At 47.9% G+C, this 23,737-nt stretch overlaps 11 protein-coding genes across 11 annotated transcripts; 5 read left to right on the top strand and 6 right to left on the bottom strand.

The window, feature by feature from the left end:
- Nucleotides 1–307: 307 nt before the first annotated feature.
- N7481_002328 (uncharacterized protein) lies at nucleotides 308–2,096 on the bottom strand (the record flags this gene model as incomplete). Its single annotated transcript, XM_057261547.1, has 3 exons — nucleotides 308–949; nucleotides 1,020–2,024; nucleotides 2,094–2,096. 3 exons carry the CDS (start codon nucleotides 2,094–2,096, stop codon nucleotides 308–310), a joined length of 1,650 nt encoding a protein of 549 aa, XP_057126479.1.
- A 1,691-nt stretch (nucleotides 2,097–3,787) lies between these two features.
- On the top strand, nucleotides 3,788–5,112 carry N7481_002327 (uncharacterized protein; the record flags this gene model as incomplete). Its single annotated transcript, XM_057261546.1, has 5 exons — nucleotides 3,788–3,791; nucleotides 3,896–4,183; nucleotides 4,380–4,715; nucleotides 4,798–4,907; nucleotides 4,960–5,112. The coding sequence occupies 5 exons, from the start codon at nucleotides 3,788–3,790 to the stop codon at nucleotides 5,110–5,112; spliced, it is 891 nt and encodes a 296-aa protein (XP_057126478.1).
- Nucleotides 5,113–6,336: 1,224 nt separating this feature from the next.
- On the bottom strand, nucleotides 6,337–6,687 carry N7481_002326 (uncharacterized protein; the record flags this gene model as incomplete). The annotated part of the gene is made up of 1 exon (XM_057261545.1): nucleotides 6,337–6,687. One exon carries the CDS (start codon nucleotides 6,685–6,687, stop codon nucleotides 6,337–6,339), a length of 351 nt encoding a protein of 116 aa, XP_057126477.1.
- Nucleotides 6,688–7,705: 1,018 nt separating this feature from the next.
- N7481_002325 (uncharacterized protein) lies at nucleotides 7,706–8,620 on the top strand (the record flags this gene model as incomplete). Its single annotated transcript, XM_057261544.1, has 1 exon — nucleotides 7,706–8,620. One exon carries the CDS (start codon nucleotides 7,706–7,708, stop codon nucleotides 8,618–8,620), a length of 915 nt encoding a protein of 304 aa, XP_057126476.1.
- A 691-nt stretch (nucleotides 8,621–9,311) lies between these two features.
- On the bottom strand, nucleotides 9,312–10,226 carry N7481_002324 (glycoside hydrolase family 16 protein; the record flags this gene model as incomplete). The annotated part of the gene is made up of 1 exon (XM_057261543.1): nucleotides 9,312–10,226. The coding sequence occupies one exon, from the start codon at nucleotides 10,224–10,226 to the stop codon at nucleotides 9,312–9,314; it is 915 nt and encodes a 304-aa protein (XP_057126475.1).
- Nucleotides 10,227–10,769: 543 nt separating this feature from the next.
- On the top strand, nucleotides 10,770–11,444 carry N7481_002323 (class I SAM-dependent methyltransferase; the record flags this gene model as incomplete). Its single annotated transcript, XM_057261542.1, has 1 exon — nucleotides 10,770–11,444. The coding sequence occupies one exon, from the start codon at nucleotides 10,770–10,772 to the stop codon at nucleotides 11,442–11,444; it is 675 nt and encodes a 224-aa protein (XP_057126474.1).
- Nucleotides 11,445–12,712: 1,268 nt separating this feature from the next.
- On the top strand, nucleotides 12,713–14,136 carry N7481_002322 (NADH:flavin oxidoreductase/NADH oxidase family protein; the record flags this gene model as incomplete). The annotated part of the gene is made up of 2 exons (XM_057261541.1): nucleotides 12,713–13,630; nucleotides 13,708–14,136. The coding sequence occupies 2 exons, from the start codon at nucleotides 12,713–12,715 to the stop codon at nucleotides 14,134–14,136; spliced, it is 1,347 nt and encodes a 448-aa protein (XP_057126473.1).
- A 716-nt stretch (nucleotides 14,137–14,852) lies between these two features.
- Nucleotides 14,853–16,214, bottom strand: N7481_002321 (uncharacterized protein; the record flags this gene model as incomplete). The annotated part of the gene is made up of 5 exons (XM_057261540.1): nucleotides 14,853–15,010; nucleotides 15,062–15,263; nucleotides 15,315–15,473; nucleotides 15,525–16,088; nucleotides 16,146–16,214. The coding sequence occupies 5 exons, from the start codon at nucleotides 16,212–16,214 to the stop codon at nucleotides 14,853–14,855; spliced, it is 1,152 nt and encodes a 383-aa protein (XP_057126472.1).
- A 1,121-nt stretch (nucleotides 16,215–17,335) lies between these two features.
- On the bottom strand, nucleotides 17,336–19,027 carry N7481_002320 (MDR family MFS transporter; the record flags this gene model as incomplete). Its single annotated transcript, XM_057261539.1, has 1 exon — nucleotides 17,336–19,027. One exon carries the CDS (start codon nucleotides 19,025–19,027, stop codon nucleotides 17,336–17,338), a length of 1,692 nt encoding a protein of 563 aa, XP_057126471.1.
- Nucleotides 19,028–19,349: 322 nt separating this feature from the next.
- N7481_002319 (phytanoyl-CoA dioxygenase family protein) lies at nucleotides 19,350–20,547 on the bottom strand (the record flags this gene model as incomplete). The annotated part of the gene is made up of 4 exons (XM_057261538.1): nucleotides 19,350–19,388; nucleotides 19,456–19,581; nucleotides 19,688–20,233; nucleotides 20,287–20,547. The coding sequence occupies 4 exons, from the start codon at nucleotides 20,545–20,547 to the stop codon at nucleotides 19,350–19,352; spliced, it is 972 nt and encodes a 323-aa protein (XP_057126470.1).
- A 454-nt stretch (nucleotides 20,548–21,001) lies between these two features.
- N7481_002318 (uncharacterized protein) lies at nucleotides 21,002–23,539 on the top strand (the record flags this gene model as incomplete). Its single annotated transcript, XM_057261537.1, has 5 exons — nucleotides 21,002–21,075; nucleotides 21,152–21,672; nucleotides 21,755–22,183; nucleotides 22,283–22,931; nucleotides 22,996–23,539. 5 exons carry the CDS (start codon nucleotides 21,002–21,004, stop codon nucleotides 23,537–23,539), a joined length of 2,217 nt encoding a protein of 738 aa, XP_057126469.1.
- Between the last annotated feature and the right edge of the window lie 198 nt (nucleotides 23,540–23,737).

Below are 23,737 nucleotides of genomic sequence, written 5' to 3'. Positions count from 1 at the left end.
GGCTGAAAGGCGACTGATCTCTCTCTTCGGCAATAGCGTGCCCGGCTTGGTCAATGAATTGGCTGTCAGGTATATTGATATCGTACCATGGAATTATTATCCTATGAAATTCTGGCTGAAGTCTGCAAGCTCCTGGGAACAATTAATCTAGTTTGCCCTTGTATGCTGCTTCTTGCAGGGGTCAAAGGTCAGAGAGTATGGAGAGCTAATCTTCTACAGCTTCTAATTTCAGAGGTACCAGCCAAATCATCTCGATTAATTTCCTACAACCAGTAAGCTAATAACAATACCAGTGTTTTGGATAATTCTAAACAGTCATGGAGTTCTCCTGAGTGGTTGTCTCCGTATCGTAATTTTTCTGAGGCGTAAGGAAAGAATTCGAAAAAAGGTTTTCAGCCGCAATGATTGTCGACATTCTAATCTCCTTGGGCAACAGGAAGCCTCCCTTGAATGTAGGCCAGTCCTCGTCCGAATGAATTTGAATGTCTTCACTTCTTCTGAGGGGGCCCTGGAAGTTTTGAAACAGAAGAGCAGACGCCGTTTCGTGGTGGGTCTCGCCTAGGCATAAGATGCTACCCGAGGCCTTCTTAACCTCATCAGTGTCACGGATTGTCCGCCACAGCAGCACAGTGCTTATTCCTCGTGCCTTTTCCTCCCAGGTGTAGTGTGTGCCGTGTATGATAGATTTTTGCGCCTGTGTGGTCACTCCATACCCTTTATGAATACTGTGTCTGTTTGTCGCAACGTTGAGACTGTGGACGAACACTGGTTTGCCCTGAAGGGCATCTTCATACAGCCCCCAAACAGTTACACGGGGGATATTACGAGGGTTGGTGAGCTGGAGAAGATTGGGCCCGGTGATCAGACTCAGATCGTGTTGAAAACCGTGAGGGTATGGGATTAAGTGGTGGCGTGAACAACGATCGTAGGTGAGAGTGATGGCACCGATCTGATAATTGATATAAGATTAGTGCTATTCTTTTGTTGTCATGATTTTGTCAGCGACTATTGGTACATACCTGTGTTTTTGTTCCGCTTAGCCATACAGCCTTCCCGATTGGCGAGTTTGAGTGATCATATGTAAATGCCATACCTTCATACTGGGCATCCTTTGGTGGTGATCTTAATTTCTGGAGATAATTTTTCGCGACCAGAATCTGTTCCGTAATAGCCCTTCTGAAACTCGACATCTGAGGATTCGCTATCCGCACAAATGCATGCGTCACTGTGGTGATTGCTTCCAATCCACCTGGAAGTCGTAATCTCAAGCCCAGTGCCGCCTGACTGTCAATAGAACCTGGCGCGTCAGTCACAGGTTGGCCGGCTTTGATGATAGTAGTGCTGGTAGCGGTACTATAGCACTTCATAAGGATATATCCAACCCGTAGATTGCTTATCTCATCAGGTGCACCGTGATCCCAACACTTCTGCAGTGTTTTTTTGTCCGGAAACAAGATCAAGATCCATCCAATAATAAGAACCTGAGCCCCTACGGACCCGGGAAAGGCTAGACGAATACATTCGATGGTTTCTACCGAAAGAAAGCTCCGAGGATTGATATTTGGAACAAAAACATCGCGGGATGGCACAAATTGGTAGTCCACAGGCTTGGTCAAAAGGCTCGGCTTGACGTGAATCTCTCTGCCGGCCGCGTGCGTGCTGACAATGAATTTTGCGATCTGAGGAGTGATTAGCCAGACAGGCCGATCCAGAGGGGCACCCTCGATGACTGCAACATGGGGGCAGTCCTTCAATGAAGGATGTACTGAGCGAACGAGGAGCTCTTCGTCCGAGTTCTCTATTTGGGTCATCAGTGACACCTTGGCCTTAAGACCAGCTGTATCGGGGTAAGCTGCCTTGTTGACCGTCCGAATTGTCGGAAAGGTCGCGGGGGACATTTCAAACGGCCCGCTGGCAGACGGACATGTGGTTTCCTGGGGATCTCGAACGGAAGGGGTCAGGTCTGGACAGCTGGCAGTGCTACCTTCTGGTGGGAATGTTTCGGGAATGAGAGGCGGTCGGGTCTCGAACGAATGTGTCTGTCAGATAGGTCAGATGATCATAATTTCTAGAGTGATTTGGAATGGTGGTACCATGATGAGTATGTCCGAGCAACTTTGGCGGTGGCAAGTTCCGCAAAGCTTTTGGTATATGATCCTGGAATATATGGTGCCGCCAGCTGCTGGTGGCAAACGAGGCAGAGAGATAATGCTTGGCAATGGTAATGAATCCTTCGGGAAACTATGAGGCTGAGGCAAGATGTGGGGGTGGATCAGGACGGTAACAAGGTTCACACCCGGACGCACGAATAGGAAGAAGAAAACCTTATGTGGGACAGGGATCGGCAGACAGAAGTACGAAAAGTGGGACGAAGCAAAGTAAGTAGTAGTGGATTGGCTAACAGACTAAGATTGTGGGTCGAGGAGGTTGGACATGAGCTTTCTCTTGTGAAGCGAGTCACGTGCCCCGGAGCCCTTCACCTCGGGATTATGTATATCCACTTCCGGTGCCCTACGGCGGGAGAGTGAGGACGCGAGGTTCCATGTACTCCCGATGTAGAGTAGATCGGACTGTACACAGAGCAATCACTGAGCAATATGCTCAGGCCTTACTAACAGACCGCGTGACCTGCTCTGAGCTGCTCAGTGAGTCTGATTCTGAGCGCCCTCATCAAAGCGGCGGCATCCAGAATAGGAAAGCCCTACATTGCATGGGAAATATGTTACGTATAGCTGCCTAGGTATGGCGCAGAGTCCACCATGACGCATGCAGTATGAAGATGCGTGCAAGTAGTATGCTCAGCCCACGTAAGTACTGCTCACAGGTACGCGTGTAGCATTTGACCTTGAGCCCTGAAGGCCGGCTTAAGTGTGTGCGTTCTGTCTGGGATCGCAGAGGAGACACTCGAAGGAGGGTGCGCTTCAAGTTGATGACGTGCGAGTAGCCTCCACTATTTTCGACGCCAGCCAACGTCCTCGGACGGCCGTAGTATCTCCGATGAACTCATATCGGACTAGAATTTTGATGATAGAACAGGGTTGAAGAAATGCAGGCCGGTCCGGATATCTTGAAATATACCTCTCTTGGCACGCCTGGCCCGATTATTCCAAAGTTGGTATTTGATCCGGATCTTTTAGCTTCCCATCGATTTGATACCGGCGAGACTATTACCATTCGGCCGCAATGAAAGAAGTACGGTACTGGGAGTGAGCCAACGGCCATACCGAGTGGTATTCAATCCGAGGGGCAAAATTCCAACGGGGGCAGGGTTGTTGTGAATACCGAGATAGATTCTTATCTTCAAGAGAAACGCTGAACCATCTGGTCCGCTAGATTTGGGCTTTGTGTTCTTTCCCCTGCTAAAAATACGACCTCAACGCTGGGAGTTTTGAAAAAAAAAGATGTCAATCAAACTATCCGAATTTAGTGTCTAAAGAATCACGAATAGGCACTGGCATAAAATATTTATGACAGTTGGATTGTTAAGCTGTAGTTTTGTGGAATACCGAATTGAACAGGACCAAGGCCATTTATCTCTCCCTCTCCCTCTCCCTCTCCCTCTCCCTCTCCCTCTCCCTCTCCCTCTCCCTCTCCCTCTCCCTCTCCCTCTCCCTCTTCTTCTTCCACCCTCCTAATCTATTCTTCGCTCCTTGTTCGTACTCGGACGGCTTATTCCTTTTTTTTTTTTTTTTTTTTTTCTTCATCCTCTCTATATTTCACCCTAACAATCGGGTTACGACGCGAAGTGATGGCCACAAATGGCGAGGTACCTGAGTCCCTCTGAACCATGGGTATGCTGTCCGCCTACTAACCCATTTTTGACCGCGAGGTTCGATCCTGCCATATCATACCTACCGTTTCCGACCGCCGCCAACCACCGACTTCCAACTTCCAGCTCTCTACCGATTCATCAAATCTCCATCCTCTACCATTTTCATCAACTTGCGAACAACAACTCAACCGGATTCCGAGAAGTTAGGCGCCATGGCGAAAACAAACCCCAAATCGAAGCATACACAGAAGAAATCGCCTCGTAACTTCGAGGAACTGGTTGACCATTTGAAACACACCATCGGTAATTTCATGAAATCTCAAAGAGGTCCGGAGGACTTAGAGAAGCTTAGGGAAGCCTGTCACACAGCCACCGAATTTGCCGCCAATCCCCCCCATTCCAACCATCAGCGTGGGTGATGCATCAGGGGGGGTTACTTGAAGGCGTCGACGAGGGCTTTGGACTCCGAGGTGACCCAGGATGGAGAGATTGGATGGACCCCGATTATTTTGAGCCACTGATTGATTCTAATGGTGAGTCGTGGTTTTTTTTGATTTTCTTTCTCGCTGGAACCTAGGACTCTCCGACCCGCTAATTTATTACGCAGGCACGGTTCTAAAGCAAGCAAAGGATATCTTCCAACAGCAATTCAACAAGATCAACGAGGCATCCTTTCATGTTCGCTTGGACACGTTGCTCTTGGGAGTAATCACGGCGGTCAAAGACATGGAGATTCCAGGCAGCAGGTCACTTCGAGTGTCAACCGAGCAGCCCATGTCCTTCCAACCATTCCGATATATGGATGAGGACTATCGGCTCCAGGGCATAGCTGACTACGCCCTATGGTACGGTCGGAAAAGGGATATCGACACCAACCTGGTTGTGTTAGAGGCGAAAGCAAACTCCGATAGTGCGGGAATACCTCAGCTGTTGCTCTATATGGGTAAGTGAAAACGGTCTTCAATTCCCTCTTTCAATGTTTATGGGAATATCTGGCTGACTGATTATGGGTTTCCCGTCTGCAGCCATGGTGCACAAAAAACGCCGCAGTATGGGGAAGAACAACTGCACTGTGTACGGAATCGTCGCTTGTCCCGATGACTTTGACTTCATTCAAATTGACGATGAGGGTGTGGTATGGCCAACCCTTTCCCTTTGCCGGTATGCCAGATCTGACTTCATTCTAGTACTCGGTTTGCAGAATCCAATGTTGGAAACAAGATTTCGGGCCTTGCATCCCTCTCCTGACCTCCATCATTGCGAAGGCCGCGACTCTGTCCCCATCAAATAGTGAGGAGTTGGACCCGGTTGTCGATGAAATGGAGATTGAACAAATTTAACCTGACTTCTTTTCCCTTCCGGGTACTCCTTCGCTATTGTTACCTTCTCCCATTCGCTTGTTGATAATCGCTTGGGCCCTGGCTTTGCTGCTACTCTCTTTGCTTTCGTCATTTTCCTTTATGGCCTTGGAATTATTGCTGTGCTTCTGGCGTCGCTTTCGTCTTGACACGAAGAGTCAACTCTACGTACCATTAATATGTATTTTATCCTTCATGAGAACTAACTGACGGTCCTCGACCAAGTTGCTCAATTTATACCATTCAGAACAATCACAACATCTTGACGCAGGACATCCTTTGGTACAATAATAATAATTTTGTAGGGTCTAGCCGTTTTGTGTGAGACTAAATTCGAGCGCACCATATAAGACCCAATCAGGGTCACCACAGCAAGCGGCAGACGGAAGTTTCGTTGCGCAGGTTTTCATGAATTCTTTTTTCTTGCCAGTGTTCTTCATCTCGTGTTTTTATTTGACTGACTTAATGCGGCAAGCTTTATTAGGACTTTCGCAACTTGGCTCGGCGCTCCATAACTAGTGTGAATCGACCTAGTGTTTCTAGTACAGGGCCGGCGCGGCGGCCATTGGGTGTCTCGAAACTACTAGGGCTCTGCCACTGTCTCAGTGAAGCCGTTCTAGCTATAAGAATTACTTGATCCTAGCAATGAAGGGTACTGATTATATAACTGGTTGTAATTTTTGATATCGAACCTTGGAAGGACTCAAAGTGGGATTCCTCGCCATTTGTTTCAATGCCCTCTGTATCCCACAGATTGACGGAATAAATCGGCGTCATGCCGGTAAGGTGAATCAGGTGTGGAGGTGGGTATCCAAATATGCTAGAGAGTACGGATTAGAATGGGAGCGATGGTACCCAAGAGAACATTAGCAAGGGCCTGACCATTAAAGCGGTTATTAAACGATCCGGCCGACTTGGTATTGAAAATGGCGTCAAAAAACTGTCGGTGCGTGCCGATCTGTTGATAAAAAGAGCATTGATAAGTGGATGAAACAATCGGCTTGTGACATTGAATGGAAAATAACGGGAGAGGTTGCTGGAGAAAGTGCTGATGTGATTATCAAATGATTTTTGCGCGGACGGGGAGATGCAAAGGTAGTGGAGGAGACCGAATGGTATTCAGCCAGAATGAACAAGGCGATTTGGCTTTGAAGTCGTACGATGAGTGAGCATCCCCCCTGGACTGATAGACCATGTTCAAGGTCATCAATTCATTCGCTGAGTTCCATGCTGCCCTTTCAAGATGGCATTTCTTCGTGCATTGAGCTCGGCGATCACGCAATGTTCCACACCTTCATAGTCAACCACGATACACTCGTTAAGAAGACCACCACCCGTCATACAACTGATGTAATTGGAATTGGCTATTCTCCCCGAGATCTGCATCTGAGCGGCTTCGATGTTCTGGACCGAACAACCGAGAAGCCCCTCCACATAGCTTGCCTCGTAATTTCGGTGCCCGTAGAATATGGCTTCTCGGATTACAGATAGACGGTCGAGATAACTGAGGAAGTCGGATTTAAGGCCATCTATGTCTCGGGCTCCTTCCCATGGCATGTCCTTGATTCTGTTCGTCCAACCATCGTGTTGGGGGGGCGGGAGGGGGAGTCGGAGAGTATCACTTGGAATCGGTGTGGGGAGAGGGTCGTCGTCTCCGTGTTGGGAGTAGGAATGTCTTGCCCCACGGTTTTGGAAGAAGAAGTCAATCTCCGTATGTACAATGGGGCAGTGAGCGGAATAGATGGTACTTACCCTGTCATTTCGGAGGCAATTCAAGGAAATTTGTGGTGTCAAAGTGCTTTGCCTCCTTATAAGGCTGCCGACAATTGCGGATACTCTTGGTCAGTCAAATCTATCAGGAAAGGAAGAGTGTACGAAATACGGCAATCAAAATAATACCATAACAAAATCCAGGGGCCATGAGAAGTGGTGAATGAATAGGATGTGAATGGCAGATATCTAAGACGGAGCACGGCAACGAGGCAGCAACGGGAAGGCGATATGTCGTGCCTGAGGCATCAAGGGCTCAATAGAATATTTCATTGCTTTAACATTGTGATTCTCATGGATAGTCATGTTACGAATCTTACTCTCCCTCCATTTATTATTCTGCTAGTAATTTGATCACTCCCGCTTACCACATCTCCTACATTCTTCCATACCGTGTTAAGTACCTTGTTCTCGAACGGCCCCAATCTTTTTCAGAATGATTTGGAATTTCTATTCTGACCAGAACACCAATTCCCTTGTACCATAAGTAAGATGTAACTTGATATTGATATTTGGTCTGTAATTCTCACCAATCAGGCCTGATCAGGTCTGCTCAGTGATTGCTCAGTGACTAATCAAGGCCGCTCAGTGGGGAATTGGCAAATCCGCCTGTGTGACGTAAATCTCTGTCCTAAATAGACTTAGTTTCAATCATGGATCCTCTATATGGTGCTCCACCTCTACTACGCTCTACAAGTATCCCAGCACATATGTTGATCATCTATCTCCATCTCAAAGATTTTGATCAGTGGTCTCTTTCCTCCGTACTTCTTTTGCTTTTGGACTATCCTTTAGAATAGCCATCATGTGCTCTTCCAACATGGGTCATCAAGCAGCGCGTGCACAAGAGGAAGGCACGACCGAGATGGAAACTCGTTCCTCCTTCGCACCCCATCAAACTTCTCAGACTTCTCACCCATCCAACTCTTCACCTCCCACCTCCCATCCCACTATGTTCTCTGGCAACGCCGATTCATCTCAGGCCAATTCTCGATCCCACCGTGAGGCCCAAAGCTCTGAGTCCGGCAGCTCCTCAAAATCTGCAACGTCTATATGGAGCTCAAAAGCAACTTCACCAAAAACATCCACGGCCCAATCTCCCGCTTCATCTCTTCTATCCTCCAAACCCGAGAGTATTGACCTTGGGGTCGATACCATAACCCTCCTGACCGCCCATATCCTCGACCGACCCTCCTCTCTCGACCAGCTTTGTAATTATCTCGACGTACTTAAAAAAGAGCTCTTGTCAGAGGACCCTCCCAGTTCGCAATACCTTCTGGTGCGACGAATCCCGGACGATCTTTTTTTGGCGCTTGTTGAAGACCCTGAAGTTCCAAAAGGGGTGCGCGTTACAATTCTCCACCACGAGCATGAGATCTTATACAAGATCATACCGTACCACTACCATGAGAAAATCAGCCGTCAGTTTGATACCTGGATTAACGATGCTCTTGGTAAAATGGGGTTGAGCTTCCTCAACTATGATTTTTGGCTTGGGGGGGGCTGGACGGTCGACTGGTCGCGTGTGCAGCAAGGAGGCAGACACAGCGTTTTTCCCTGGAAGGGAACCGGCCGCCGGGGCACCCATACCATGGCCCTCTCTTGTGCTAGAGGTCGGCCTATCCGAGTCCGTCCCTCAGCTACGGACGGATGCCCGCTGGTGGTACTCCAACTCGGATCACCAAACCCAGCTTGTGGTCCTTATCTCCGCCAATCCTAACTCTCACGATGCAGACATCGAGATTTGGACCCAAGTCGTCAACCGAAGAGTTGGGGCTACCACCAGGGGCCAGGATACTCACGTCCTGAATTGTACTAAGTCGGCCAGGCTCAGGAATGGAGTAGTGTCTGGTAATACACTGGAAATCGATTTCCAGACTATGATGGGGCGGCCGCCACAGAACCCGCAAGAAACGGATTTACAGCTCAGTCCGTTTTGGATACAGAGGATCTGTCAGTAGCATGTCATTTGGCATTATCGGACCGTTGTGCTATCGCTCCAACCTGATTCGAAATCGTATACCCTATTAACAGTGATTTCGAAACATTTTATAAGTTTACCTTGCTATCAATACTTCCGATTTACCAGAAGGCCAGAATGATTTACTTCGAGTCGAAGTGATGCCCAGGTGGATAGGTATATTTTTCGGGTTCCAAGTTGAAGCTCATTGGCACTAAAAAAAGTCATAAATATCTAGTACAACATTAGAAGCCAGGATATTATATTGCCTTGGATAATTTTTCTCAATTTCCGTCTATCACTTTGCATCACCTCATCTCTCCTGTGTGTGATGTACCTCTTGGAGGACGCAGAGGACTCGGATGCGGGTATAGTTGAGTTAGCTTGCAATGTAGATTTCCTTCCCTTCGTTACATGGTATTGCCATCTCTGGAAGCCCCCCCAAGCCCGGTCAAATTCTTGCCAGCCCCCCAGGCGGTGCGTCCCACATGGCCAACTCTCGCACCACCGTATCAAAGTATCCATCACTGGGCATATTTCCCTGGCAGACATTGCCTCCGACAGCAATGTTGAGGAGGATTCTGAACTCACTCATCTTCCTGGTTCCGGGTGGCTTCTCGGCCCTCATGATAGGCATCCCATCAATCAACCAGACCAAGCGCCCCCTGCCGGTTGATTCGTCCTCGTCCCAGATAAAATCGTACTTCACTCCGACCGGCGAGGTAATATTGGGGATGGGGGTTTCGAGAACGCGATGCTTGTTCCAGTCGTCGCCGTTGAAGTGTCCCCAGTGCAGACAAGTGTGGTTGACAGCATCGCCGTTCCAAGCTTCCATTATGTCGATTTCGCCATCCTCGGGCCACTTGAAGGGGTCTTTAGGCAGCAGCCAAAAGGCGGGCCAGATACCTCGGGCAACCGGGGCAATAATTCTGGCCGAGAGACAGCCTCGCGGTCGGCCGAGGGTCTGATGGCTCGTCAGTCGGGCGCTGGTAAACTTCTGTGCGGGATCGGGATGCCCATGGTTGATCAATGCTCGCACGATCACCGCATCGCCCTGGGTTGAGTGGAATGAGTTGTGCGGGCTATCGACGTAATTCTGCGCCTCGTTGTTGCCCCATCCATGTTGACCTTGTTCATGACCAAAGTTGGCGGACACTGGTACTTGAGGGTCCAAATTGGGTCGCCAGTAGATCTGGGGTTGCCAGGACTGTCCCTGATAAGGTTGTTGTGGCTTGCTTGAGGTTGGAATAGGCGGTGGGGGAGGATTGTTGTACGATGGCACCGGCTGAGGGTTTTGATTGGTTATTTCGCCCCAAGTCTTATCTGCCTTGTCTATAATGCCCTGAAGCGCCTGTCTGAATGGCATGTTGAGTAGAATAGTCGAATGGATGTATGGATGTTAAGGTTCAAGTTCTTGTTATGGTCTAGCCAGCCCAGAGATCGTTACGATAAAGTACCCGGCAGACCCACTTATATCGATCACATGATCAGTCGAACTGATCATTTGGTGTTTATTCAACTATTGGATACTATTAACCTCTGGCGATATGTAAATTTATCACTCAGTCCTAAGAATTGACTTGTATCTCATATAAAACTTGACCCGTTCTTCCACATAAGCCCTGGCATCAGTGGTAATCTAATCTGGCCATCAGCTTGGTTGTTTGCATTAATTTATGCCTCAGGCATCAATAATATGCAAACTACTCAAATCCGGGAGCGCAACAAAACTTTTGCTGGAGTTGATCACAAAATTTCAAGAGCTTCAAAATAACTCTCAATTATATATCGCATATATACTGTGCGAAAACTTGAACAGAGCTTTGGTCGCGAAATTGCACAGTGGATCTTCGACCTGTTCAATACTTCATTGCCAACACGGGCCTCTCTGCTCGCACCATATCCAAACATGGCAGAAGCGCCTGAACTCTCCAACGCAGAGCGCTTCAAAGCGACGCACCTCGCCGCACGTCATGGCAACTACCATCAATATTACTCCAAATTTCGGGCGCCCACCGTTCCAGACGAACGTCTTTCCATTCTTCCGTCAGATATCCTCCGCGACGCGCGAGTCATAGACCTCGGCTGTAACGCAGGAAAACTGACCCATGAAGCAATGGCGTACTGCGGCGCAGCCGCCTCAGTCGGCGTCGATATTGACCCGTGGCTGATCGATCAGGCGAAGGCGGCGTACCCAGATGGGCCGTGCACATTTGAGCACTTGGACTTTGTGAATGCGCCCGCGTACACGGGTACCGCGGTGGGCAAGTTCGATGTTGTCCTACTGCTTTCTGTGACCAAGTGGATACATCTGAACAACGGAGACTCCGGGATGTTGAAGTTATTCTCGCATATAAGGAGCATCTTGAATGAGGGGGGTTATCTCGTTGTTGAGCCGCAGCCTATGAGCAACTATGCGAGGGCTTCAAAGAGAAATAAAGAATTGAGAGAGATGTATAGAACGATCCAAATCAGGCCACCGTTTAACGATGAGTTGAAAGCCGAGGGGTTTGAGAGGATAATGGACGTTGAGAGAGACGAGGAGGGGTTTGCTAGGCCCGTTCATGTATGGAAAAAAAAGTAAAATAAAGAGATATATGGGAGATGGCCGAGAATGAGTCGGTCGATCTTTGAATCGACTTATATCGGGAAGCCATACTAGACTTTTTGGCTGGGTTGGTCGGTACATCGGTTGACTCAAGTGTTTGGACACCAGATTTTAGAGCGTTAAGAACTTGAAGCAATTGAACCTCCACAAAAATTTACTACTAGTGCCATGTGTTACAAAATACCAACTTGAAGTTCGTGACGGATTAATCCATGGATCCATGGATTTAAGCTTGGATAGTACTACTACCTAACTACTACTACTACTAGTATACGCTGCCGGTGGTAGGTGTTACTGGTAATATATATCTCGCACTAAGTACTACCTTCAAGTAGGAACTCGGACCTCTGAGTCAGGATTGGGGGGGGGTTATCACTTTTACCCCTGACTCGGAGAGTAAGGCCCCAAGACTACCCTTTTATCCCAGCAGAAAGACTTGATACAGCCCTTGTTAGATGAGTGTGTTACTATTTAGAAATTTGCCGATATTTTCCACCTTCACTAGTTACTTTTCCAGGTACTACATGATTCCATTCCGAATAGTATCTGGTACATACGACCATAGGGTGTGGAGAACAGGGCTTCCCGTCCGCTCAGCCGTACTTAAGCCACACGCCGGCAGGTTAGTAGTATGGTGGGTGACCACATGCGAATCCCTGCTGTTGTATGTTTTATTCTTCTAATTTTTTTTTAGTTTTCTTCGAAAAGGTACCACTACGGGATGCGTCAAACTAAGCTCGATGTTGTTGCTGACAGTCCGCTTCTCTCCCTGATCGAACCCGAGTTGAAATACAGGCATGGAACAAGTAACCTCCCCTTGTAACTAATTTTCGACACATCACTCTCCAACAAACTTTTTCCAGCCGCGTCTTGATATTCAGGACGCTAATTTTTCTTTTCAGTGACCTTGGCCCGTCTTCAGAGGTGTGAATAGTTCCAACACGCTGTTTATCTTGATTACCACCCTCCCGTCCGATAACCAACGGTGCGGCATCACTTTGGGAATGAAGCCCGCGATCCACTTTTTTTGAGAAGAGTGGCGATTATAAATCTTCAGGGCAGCTTATAAATTTGGAATCTTCATGCGCAAATTATGCGTATCGTAAATGTGCACAATTAAGATTATCGTATTGGGTTAAATAATTTTGTCGTTGCCCGAATCACTTCTTCCTGTCACCCCATCTGCACTATCTGCACTCTGAACACGCTTTACCGTCTCAACCTCGTCCCTTCTCAAACACAACATGACTTCTCCCGCACCGAGATTTGACTCTCCAGATGTCGACCCTAGTGCATTGGGCAAGCCCCTTCAGTTCACCTTCTCTGGCCGCTCAGCGCCGAATCGTTTCATGAAGGGTGCTATGAGCGAGCGTCTCGCATCATTTTCCTTGAATGATCTTGCTTCCCGTGGTATCCCATCACCTGCTTTGATCCAAGCGTACCAGGGCTGGGGCGAGAGCCAAGTGGGTATCAACCTCACTGGCAATGTTATGATTGATCCTGGTCACCTGGAAGCAGCCGGTAACCCAGTCATCCCGCGAGACGCAGAATTCTCTGGTGAGCGTTTTGAGCGTTTCCAGGAGCTCGCGGCTGCCGGGAAAGCGAACGGGATGCTCATCATTGCCCAGGTCGGGCACCCAGGTCGCCAAACTCCTCAACATCTGCAACCCAATCCTATCAGTGCAAGTGATGTGCAGGTGAAGGGTGAGCCTATGGGCATGAAATTTGCAAAGCCCCGTGCCGCGACTGAAGAAGACATTGCAAATATCATTGACGGCTTTGCCCATGCCGCTGAATACCTCGAGAAAGCTGGATTTGACGGCATACAACTCCATGGTGCACACGGCTATCTTCTTAGCCAGTTCTTGTCTCCAACCACTAACCTGCGCACCGATAAATACGGTGGTGACCTGAAGAACCGCATGAGATTGATCTTGGAAGTCAGAGACGAGATCACTAAGAGGGTCCGCAAGGACTTCGTGGTCGGCATCAAGATTAACAGTGTCGAGTTCCAAGAGAAGGGATTCCAGCCTGATGAAGCTAGGCTGCTCTGCGCAGCTCTTGAAGAACACTCTTTTGACTTTGTTGAACTATCCGGTGGTACCTACGAAATTTCTCCAATGTCTGAGCATAAGCGACCCTCCACGGTCGAGCGCGAAGCCGTAAGTTCTGCCCCTGCGATGGCTTCTTATTGTCTATGACCGCGGCCTTTTGTCGTCCGTTTACTAACACGGAATAGTTGTTCCTCGATTTCGCCAAGATCATTGTTCCTGGCTTGACAAAAACAAAGTCATATGTCACTGGCGGTCTCAGGACCGTCGGAGGAATGGTCAAGGCGCTAGAGACCGTGGACGGAGTTGGTCTTGGACGCCCTCTATGCCAGGAGCCGAACTTGTGCGCGCACATCCTGTCCGGTAAGGTCAAGGGAGCTCTCGTCCAAAAAATCAACATGTATGAATTCGGTGCTACAGCTGGTGCATCGGGTGTTCAGATTTTGCAGATGGGCAGCCACCTGCAACCAATTGACCTGTCTCAGGAAGCCAATGTGGCGATGCTCTTCGGCGCCTTGGGTCCATGGGCTGCTGCTAGACAAAAAGATCTGGAGCTTTATGCGTTCCCTGCTATTGCCGGTTACGATACGCCCTACTCTGCCTCTACCCTGCTATGAGGGATTATTTGTTAGAAACGCTCGAATAGTCTAGCCTGTGCACATAATGCCTTTTGGTCCAATCAAAATAACGTATAATACACTTCATAGGTTCGCATTTCAGTGTATAGTTTGCTAGAAATGGCTTTCACGAAATTGAATGTTTCCCCTTTGCAAGAACCTTGGAAGTGATTTCACTTTGGTCCCAAATGCATGCCGAGGTCCAACTGGCCTTTCTTTTAATACTGTGGAGCAAAATTGCCCGGGCCCACTTCTTTTTTTCTCGATGCCGAAATCCGACCCCAAATTGGAAATATTTCCGGTTGTATTTTTGTTACAGTCTGGAATGTGGGTCATGGTTCATCGACGCGGCGAATTGTATCAGCCCGATCCCGACTACCGTCTGAAGAAAATCAATTTGACAACCAGTAGTTTGTACTCACAAGCTATGAAAATTGAATAGCTGGACTGACTATGTAAATAAACCAACAAAGCCACCGGAAAAATCCAGCGGCTCCGAATATCTGTCGGGAGCCCTCAAAAGTGCTACAAATTATAGGAAGACGCATCAATCAGCCTCAGGGTCAGTTAAGATTGTAGTTTATGAAATGTGTTGCCAGTTTTATTCCTTAGGTAGTCTACATGGCAAGAATGATAATTACGTGCGACATCACATCAATTGTGAAATACCTTCGCCAGGTGTAGCTTTGATATCTACCAATAGAACCATGTTATAACTAAACAGTCCTCTTAACATAATCCACATGCTCAGTGGAGGGATGGAATTCTGCCTTCAGCTCTGGATCGTCTCCTCTGCCATCAAAACGAGAAGGAGTGAATTTTGCCCTCAGATTTTTTTGTTCAAATAGCTCATTCATATCTTCGAGTGACAACCCTAAACAAAATTTAGTATGGCGTTTAGATGTACAGAGGCTTATATACTTACCTTTCGTTTCTGGTACAAAGAACCATGCAAACACAACCATAGTGAAGCAGAAGGACCCGTATATGAAGTACGTCCCGAAACCATTGACACCCAAAGTTGCAAACATACTTGGCGTAGCCTTAGCCACCACAAAATTGAACAACCACTGACTAGCTGTAGCCATCCCCATTTGAAGAGGTCGGAGACGAGCGCCGGGTATTTCCTAACAAAAGATTTAGTGGTTGCTTTCATGAGCGAGAGGTTGCAGACATACCGAGCAGTATGTCCAAACAATAGGTCCCCAGCCAAATTGATAGACAGCTGCAAAAATGTAAATGGCAACCAATGCGACATATCCCGCCGAGGTGGGCCCCGAATCACCACTCGGCGGATCAAAGCGAATATAAAAGCCAATATAAAATAGCATGAGACCCTGCGCCATTAGTCAATATAGAGAACGCGCCTTTCAAGGAGGATAACTAACCTGAACGATACCAGTCCAAAGAAGACTCTTTCTTCGGCCCAGGGAATCAGTCACGAAGATTATGAAAATAAAACAAGCCACAAGTTTGACTATGCCATAAATTCCAGTTGCAAAAAGTCCCGCGGATGAATCCGATAATCCCATGCTGCTGAAAATATCAGGACTATAATACGTCATAGCATTGGTTCCTGTCAAGTTACTCCACATCATTAACGTGATGCAAAGAAATGTGCGTCGTCGATTAGCTCGAGTCGTGAAAGCTTCCTTAACAAGCGAAAGTCCAGAGCCTTGCGCTCCCAACGATCGCTCTTCTTCTAGCTGCAGAAGGATGCCCTCCATTTCATCTCGTACGTAGGGATGGTCTGCGGATAGACCACGCAATTTGGATAAAACAGCCAGAGCTTTCTCTGGTGATTTCAGGGCCAGGAATCGAGGAGACTCGTTTGCGAGAGTCATACCAAAGAAGAGGATAACGGCCGGAAGTGCTTGTAATGAAAGAGGAATAATGTACTGAGCAGGTCCGTCGATATGGAGGATACAGCCATAGTTGATCCAAAAGGCAAGCTAGGCATACATTAGCGACTGTAGCTAGATTTTGATCGCAGGAAAGATCACACATACAGTGAGACCAGTGACAATGCTCAGTTGATAGAATCCAGTAAGCAGTCCTCGAATCCCCCCTGGGAGCATTCTCTGAAACATAGAGTGGGTTGACACTTGATGCAATCCCAATCGCAATTCCCGCAATAAATCTGCCAACATACAGAGATGCAATGTATCCAGAAGCCCCGGCTTGTAATGCGACTCCAATGAACACGAAAATCGAGGCTATAATCAGCGACATGCGGCGACCAATGCGGTTAGCAAGCCACATTGAGAGGAAACATCCCGCAAAGGCTCCCGCTTGAATGACAGAGACTATATTCGAAGAAAGGTTGGCTCGTTCTGTCGGAGACTTTTTGTTTAGACCGTATTTTCTGATGAATTCTTAGTCGAGTTGGTGGCAGCTCGGTTAATTTGTTAATTTGAAATCTCACTCTTTAAAAGGCTCCATGGTCAGAACACCCCCAATAACGCCCATATCCATCCCAAATAACAAGGCACCGCCACATGCCTATATGGGTTAGCTATAATTATTATTCGCAATATTTAGGAGGCTTACGAACCACTAAGCTAACGAGTATGGTCCGGAGGTTGTAAATCTCCGGGGGGGTCTTTGTCAATGGCTTCATTGCGAATAAATTTGCGAAGTAGCATGGTCACGATGTAGCCTCAAAGACTTGACTTGGAAGATCATACTGCGATGGATAATCATCGCGTTTATAATAACTTGCCTTCCTTGGTATTCCCCAACCCCTTCATTCTCTCAAATCTAATCCGAGCTCTTTTTAGATTCCCATTGGCCAGACGGCAACAGACGGTCCATGATATCGACCCCGCAAGCCCATTATTTGCCTCACTCAGCGCCGAGAGCACTTTTGATTCCAATTTCTGGGGTCAGTTTGCGGGGTATAACTCTGAGCCACACGAACCTGGAGAAGTGGGCCGCCAGGTCGGCCATTCCAGCCATGGAAAAATCGACGGCTATAGACGGAGAAATCCCATGCATGTTGCCGAAGATGAATATATCAGCACGTCAAAATAGATTCCGGAGCAAATGGAATTCACTTTTACGTTGGGAGAGATTTTGAATAAATCCTAGGCATGTGAGGCCGTCTCAGTTATCAAATCCCAATTTTCATGGGTATCCAGATGATCACACAGGTATCAATGCCTTCCGCAGCATCAGTTACGGTTGACTTCCTATTATTCTAGTCACGCCTAGACTTTACTGATCGCCATTCAATCAGCAAACTCCCTATCATAGTTGTGCACGCCAACCCAACCACTAGATACCATGTTTGAATGAGACTTTTATCTATCGCGACCAGGACATCTCGCGACTTTTCCAATGGCACACTCGTGACAATATGATTAAGACTTGACTTTCCAAGATCTGCCTCATCTATTCCCGGCATTAGAACATTGAGATTGGTCGAGAGCTGATTGACAAAAAGAACTTGTGCAACGGCGACCGCGACGGTGGGGCCAAATGATTGCGCGAATAGCATGATAGAAGTGCCAAGTGGGACATCCTCTATGGCTAACACTGTTTGCACTGCATTTTGGGGCCCTGAAAAGCCGATTCCATAAGCAAGGCCAGAAAATCCGGTATAGATGATCAGTTGCGCAAAACTGGTATTGATTTTGACCGTTGTGATAAGGCCTGCGGCGATTGGCATGATGGTAGAGGCGAATACCATGAAGGGCGCGTAGTAGCCGAAGAAACTTGTACCAAACCCATGAACTAAGGAGCCGATCGTACCGGCGATGACGATAGGAAGCATCATGTAACCACTTTTCGCAGGCGTATATCCGCGAACGACTTGATAATAGGTGGGCAGATAGTACTCGAGCACGCTTCCGGTGCTGTTGACGCACATAATGAAAATGAAACCAGCGATGATGCTGCGGTGCTTCATTATGCGTAACGGCAGGGCAGCCTCGTCGCCTCGACGTTTTTGGTTGTAGATAAAGGCTGCCGTTAAAGAGATAAAAGATATCAAAGCACCTATCACTGGGCCACTATTCCACGGATATTTGGTACCAGCCCAGGATAACGCGAGGAAAAGACTAGTCAGGGCCGGGATGAAGAGCATGTTGCTAACCAAGTCAAGCTGTGATATCTTCTGCTTTAATTTTAACCTTTCAATGTCGCCAGGCTTCGGCGTATCTGAAAAGCAAAATATGGTCAATACGATAGCAACAACACCAATCGGGCCATTGATGTAAAAGCACCATCTCCAACCAAGTGATTGCACGATCGCGCCACCAAGAATCGGCGCAGATAGAGTGGCGAGCCCTTCAACTGCACCCATAATTCCTGTGAACATAGGACGTCTCCTCGGATCTGTCGATTGGACGAGAATGATAAAGCATCCGGAAAGGAGACCAGCAGCACCTAGTCCGGCGACAGCTCTTCCGACGATAAGCATTGTCGAAGTGGCAGCTACTCCACAGAGCAGCGATCCCGCTATCGAAATGAAATTTGCAAGCAGAAAAACACGCTTGATGGAAAATAATCTGTATGCCTTTCCAAAGACAAACTGGAAAGCACACTGGCACAGCCTAAAGGCAGACGAATACCAGCCAACATCCGCGACTGAATGAAAATGGTCGGTTATTGCAGGCACAGCAGTCGCAACAATATTCATATCTATGCTGATAAGGATCAAGATGGCACCTAAGTTGAGCATGAGGAGCCAAAATTCGACACCCGAGGGTCTCATGTTCTCCACAAACGATCCGCCGTGGCCGGACATCTCTTCGGTCGTGTGTTCTCGCGTGGCACTGCTTGCGATAGTCGTCGGAACCCTCGCTCTATTTTCGGCGACATTACCGGCCAAAGGAGCCATTTCCATTCCTTCACTGCGCGCTGTGATGGTCAATTCTGCAGCCGTCATTCTTGGAGAGTTGTGAAGAGGAAGCGCTTAGACCCATGACAACATTCATATTGGGCGAAATGATTACTAACAACTTATTAACTAACAACAAGGCATCAACGTTTTTCTCGTCGTATTGTAGGCACCTACACTTGAAGCTCGCGCCGACAAAATTCTTTCGGATGCCCTTCAGGTCACAGTACGATATTGCTTTGCATAATATGACACGACTTTCAAATAAATCATTTTTCATACTAAGTTGTCATATTTTGAGAAATTTTCTAAGAAAACTAGTATATCACTCCAAGGTTCAAGACGATACTTGATTCGCAATAATTATATTTCAAAGTCCGTCTAGCGGACGATATACTTTCATCCATCGCTTTGACTCGTCAGCATTCTGCGGCTTTTGTAACACGAAACAAAAAACTTGAAATTTGAGGTCTTACCTGGTCATACGGTTTCTCTGGATTCACAAATCGCAGATCGGTTGCAAGTCTGATCTGACTATTCGGATCTTTATTCTTGCAGCTGGCATGCACCATCCAGGGATTATGGAAAATAACATCACCAGCCTCATATTCAGCAATCAGCCATTTGCGACGGCTCTCCTTCCCGTACGCAACAGTATCACGACTGAGAAACCCCCCCATCGTTCATGTTCTTATTAAAAGCACTCACCCGCTCCTCATCAGAAAGATTATGAGCATTGCGTGCAAATTCAGCCTCTGTCCTGTTGCCAATATCGGTCGAACCCTCGAGATACATCAAGCCGCCTCCTTCCAGTGAAACATTTCCGATGGGTACCCACGCCGTCAAGCTTGTGGGCGGACCGGCTCGAAGGTACATTTGGTCAAAGTGGACCGGCGTCAGCTCGCTATTAGGAACAAAGGCGCGAAGCATGGTCCGCTGGAGCATTTGTGGGTTTTCCCAACCATTAAAGCGTGTGATGAAGTCTCGTAGTTCTTGGTTGGCGCATAGGTCGAGATAGAACGGTGCTTCGTGGGCGGATATCATCAAATTTAGATACTTTTCACTCTCGACGTCGTCTTTCAAGCCGAACAGGCGACGTAGGTTTCCTGGAGGTAGATATTTTCGACTATCCTTGTGGGAGAAGATGCCTTCCACGGGTGCGGTGCCGTCTTTCAACAAACCACTAGGCGCCATATGGTTGAAATAGGCTTCGCGACATTTGAGAGAGGCTTCTTTGGAAATACATCCTTTGACCTATATGAGAGAGGGTATTAGCATTGCCATGGCAGAAAAGTATCTGTACATACAAATAAATACCCGTCACGCTCAAACCGTTCGTGCATGATATCAAGAGGCGTTTCGGCTGAGGTTGGTTGGAGAAACCTGACGCTCCCAGGATCCATGGGACCGAAATTAGATTCCAGGCTCAGTTTATCGGGGTCTACCGGATAGTACGAGCCATATGTATCATTAGCGGCAGGCTTCGAGGTTGTCGATAGAGAAGACTTCTCAGTGGGAAGCCTAGTAGGGGCATCTAGAGATGGCGAAGCAAGACGACCAGGTGGCATGATGGATTTCGGAATTGAACGATATTAGATTCTCATGGGTTAAAAACAATATCAACAGACAGAGGTTCATTAGCAAAATAGGGGCGTTCGCGGCACTCATATACCCACTGCCGTAGATTCGCACTGGAAGCGATTCAACAGGCCACCGACCTATTCAATTTCCTTTGACTGGAAACCCCACACAATAATCAACGTCATATCGTGTGATTCGAAGCATTTCATAGAACAACCAACCTGTCCATGGAATGGCGGATCTATAGCCGTCTGCAGCCGTCTAGAGCCACACTTCCCGCATTTTTATACTTCAAGCGGGGAAGAAACTATCTATAGCCGTCTATAGCCTCGGCTATGCTCCCATCGAATTCAACCCGCATGAACCATCTTGCTAATTGGGGTGATACCATTGCTCTTTCCAGTCAAATCCAACTTCGACTACTGCGGCAAATAAGTGGACATGACTAGGAGTGTCGGATTACGGCAATATCGAGCCTGCGTACGCTGTCGCTCTCGAAAAACCCGCTGTGATTTGTTCGTTTCTATCCAAAGCAGAGTCTTTGGAGTGTCACATTTCCTCCAATGACAATGGCTAATACACGTCTTCTAGACAAAGTATCGGAGAAGCTGGAAAGCCTCCCTGTCTGAAATGCGAGCGCGAGGGGGCAGAATGTGTTCTCGCTGGCTCTCGGCGTGGGGGCGATTACTCTCGTTTCCGACAAACAAGGAAGACTTCGGCCCCGGATGCGCAAGCTGAGATGAACACAGGAGGAATAGCACCCCATTTTGATGCGAGTGTATCTACCACTTCACCCGGCAATGTTTCCATACCATCTACTCATTACAGCGACCGCCCTGTACACGACAACTTGCAGAACCCATCTGATGCACTTTTGATCCTGGCCCACGCTGCAGGGGGACCTGGAGACCAACGCCATCATGATGAGCGAGTCGAACCTTTTGCTTCATCACAGAGGAAGCATGCGGCGGCGAAGCCTGGGCAGACTGTCCCCAATGGCCGAGAACATCGCAGTGGCACAACATACCTCGTTCCCCGAGGCCACGACCACGACAATTTTCGGGAGGACGATGGTCAAACTACCTATCCACCGTTGCAAAACGGAACAATAAGTATGGAAATCATATCAACACTTTTGAAATCGTAAGTAACCACCGCATATTGAAGTTCATGCGCATCCTAACATTTCGACAGATATCATGAAAATTACCACCAATTCTTCCTCTCTCGTCCGAAAAGACATCCTCGACGGCATAGACATCTGGGAAAATCTGAAAAATGAATCATTCCTCATGAGCTCAATCCTAGTAATCGCCTCAAAGGACCATCCCGACCTGGTCAACACACACAAGGGATTATGGGACTACCTCCGCCAAAGAATTCTCGACGTGATCTTCGGGGCAGCGAGCACCCGACGCGTTGGCTATGTGGAAGGACTTCTTCTGCTCGGGGAGTGGAATCTTGTCAATCACGGCCAAACCGATGATGGAGGCGGCGAAGCGGCATGGTCTATCCTCGGTCTCGCTGTGAGATTAGCCTATCGCCTTCGACTGGAAGACGCGTTTCGAGGCGATGAGAATGAAGTAGATCAACGTGCCCAACGGAATCGTTTAGCATGGACATGTATGTCACAATCAACCTTCCAATCCCATCATCCTTATAATCGCCACCATCCATGAATCTCTTTTAAATGCATGGTTAGCACGCTAACAAAGAAACAAGTCACCTACCTCTCAGACCGCCAAATATCAATCCGAATGGGTCAAGCCTTCTGGTGTCGCGGGCCCGGTCTCGCCGTCCCCGTCACAGCAGAAGATTTCCCCTCCCTCCAATCCCAAGGCCCAAACAACGAAGAAAACCTAGCAACCTGGATCCAAGCACAAGTCGAGCTAACGACTCTATTTGGAAACGCACATGACATCCTTTTCCCGTCCAAGGCTCGCACCGTCGAACTCATCGTTCGAGGCGATTACGTGAAATATATCGACGATACAACTCGCGCTTTGTCCGCTTGGCAGTATTCATGGCGATCGATTTCCGTCTCGAAACATTTGCGGAGTTGTCTGACGCTTATGAGGGAATATCTTCGTCTTTATGTTAGTGCGTTTGCGTTTCAGGCTGTTCTGTATCGCGCTTCCAGGATCGTTCCAGAGCATACTAGTACTGATACTAGTACTGGGAACTTGAACACAACCAGAGAGACAGCAGGGGATCTGAGTCCGAGTCTTGACTTCCCCAATACAACAATGGCGAGCCCAGATGCAAGATACATATACGATGCTCTCGATGCAGCCGAGTCTCTACTAAAGATCTTCATCGAGGACTTCGATCCGCAGAACCATCTGCGCTACATGCCTGCACGTTTCTACTTGTAAGTAGTAGTACCCGCCATTGAGTATGCATGAATAACATGACTAACAACGTTGGAATCACAGATACGAAATTCACTCCTCAGTCTTCCTCTTCAAAGCCCACGCCTCAGGCGCAATTCCGCAAGCCCGCTACGCCGAAACAAAATCATTAATAACCCGCTTCATAACCCACCTTCAAAGCGTCACACCAGATGAAACCCACATATCAACCCGGCACGCACGACTCCTCCAAAGACTCTGGTTTCAGTCCGTGCCCGAAAATAATGCACAAGATGATGAGCCCGGCAGTTTGACGCAGAATTCCATCGCGGGCGGAGCAGTAGATGGAGGAGAAGCAGGAGGAGGAGGGATACTACCATTCCCGAACTTGAATCCTGGATCACAAGGGCCCGATTTCAGCACGGGCGTGGGCGGAATTAATCTTAATATGCTGGATGAAATTGGTCTTGAGACTTTTGATTATGTGGATGCTGTTGATGGGTTTCTTGCTATGCCGCCTGTTTTTCCGTATGATCTTTCAATGTTTTTTAATGGGAGGGCGACATCGACGGGTGGTGGGGGGGTTTTAGGGTTGTTGATCATTAGTACTATTAGCTATGGGATTTAATCCATGCATGGCCTCCTTCAAGGTGCAGACAGGCATACAGACCGAACGCCAAACGAACGACCAAATGAAATAATTCGCAGGTTTATACGAGATCACTCATACAACGAAGAATTGCTAGAAGTAGGAAGACACGCAGCCATCATATTAAGATTAAATAGCTAGCGAAGGCGAATATATTCCCGGGTCTGGGGATTGGAT

This window comes from Penicillium waksmanii (assembly GCF_028829765.1).
Source record: "Penicillium waksmanii strain IBT 27052 chromosome Unknown utg000002l:1.0-3326099.0:1.0-3328782.0, whole genome shotgun sequence".
Lineage (NCBI taxonomy): Eukaryota > Fungi > Ascomycota > Eurotiomycetes > Eurotiales > Aspergillaceae > Penicillium > Penicillium waksmanii.
The sequence above is the reverse complement of the archived record's forward strand: the minus strand, read 5'-3'. Positions and strand labels throughout refer to the sequence as shown.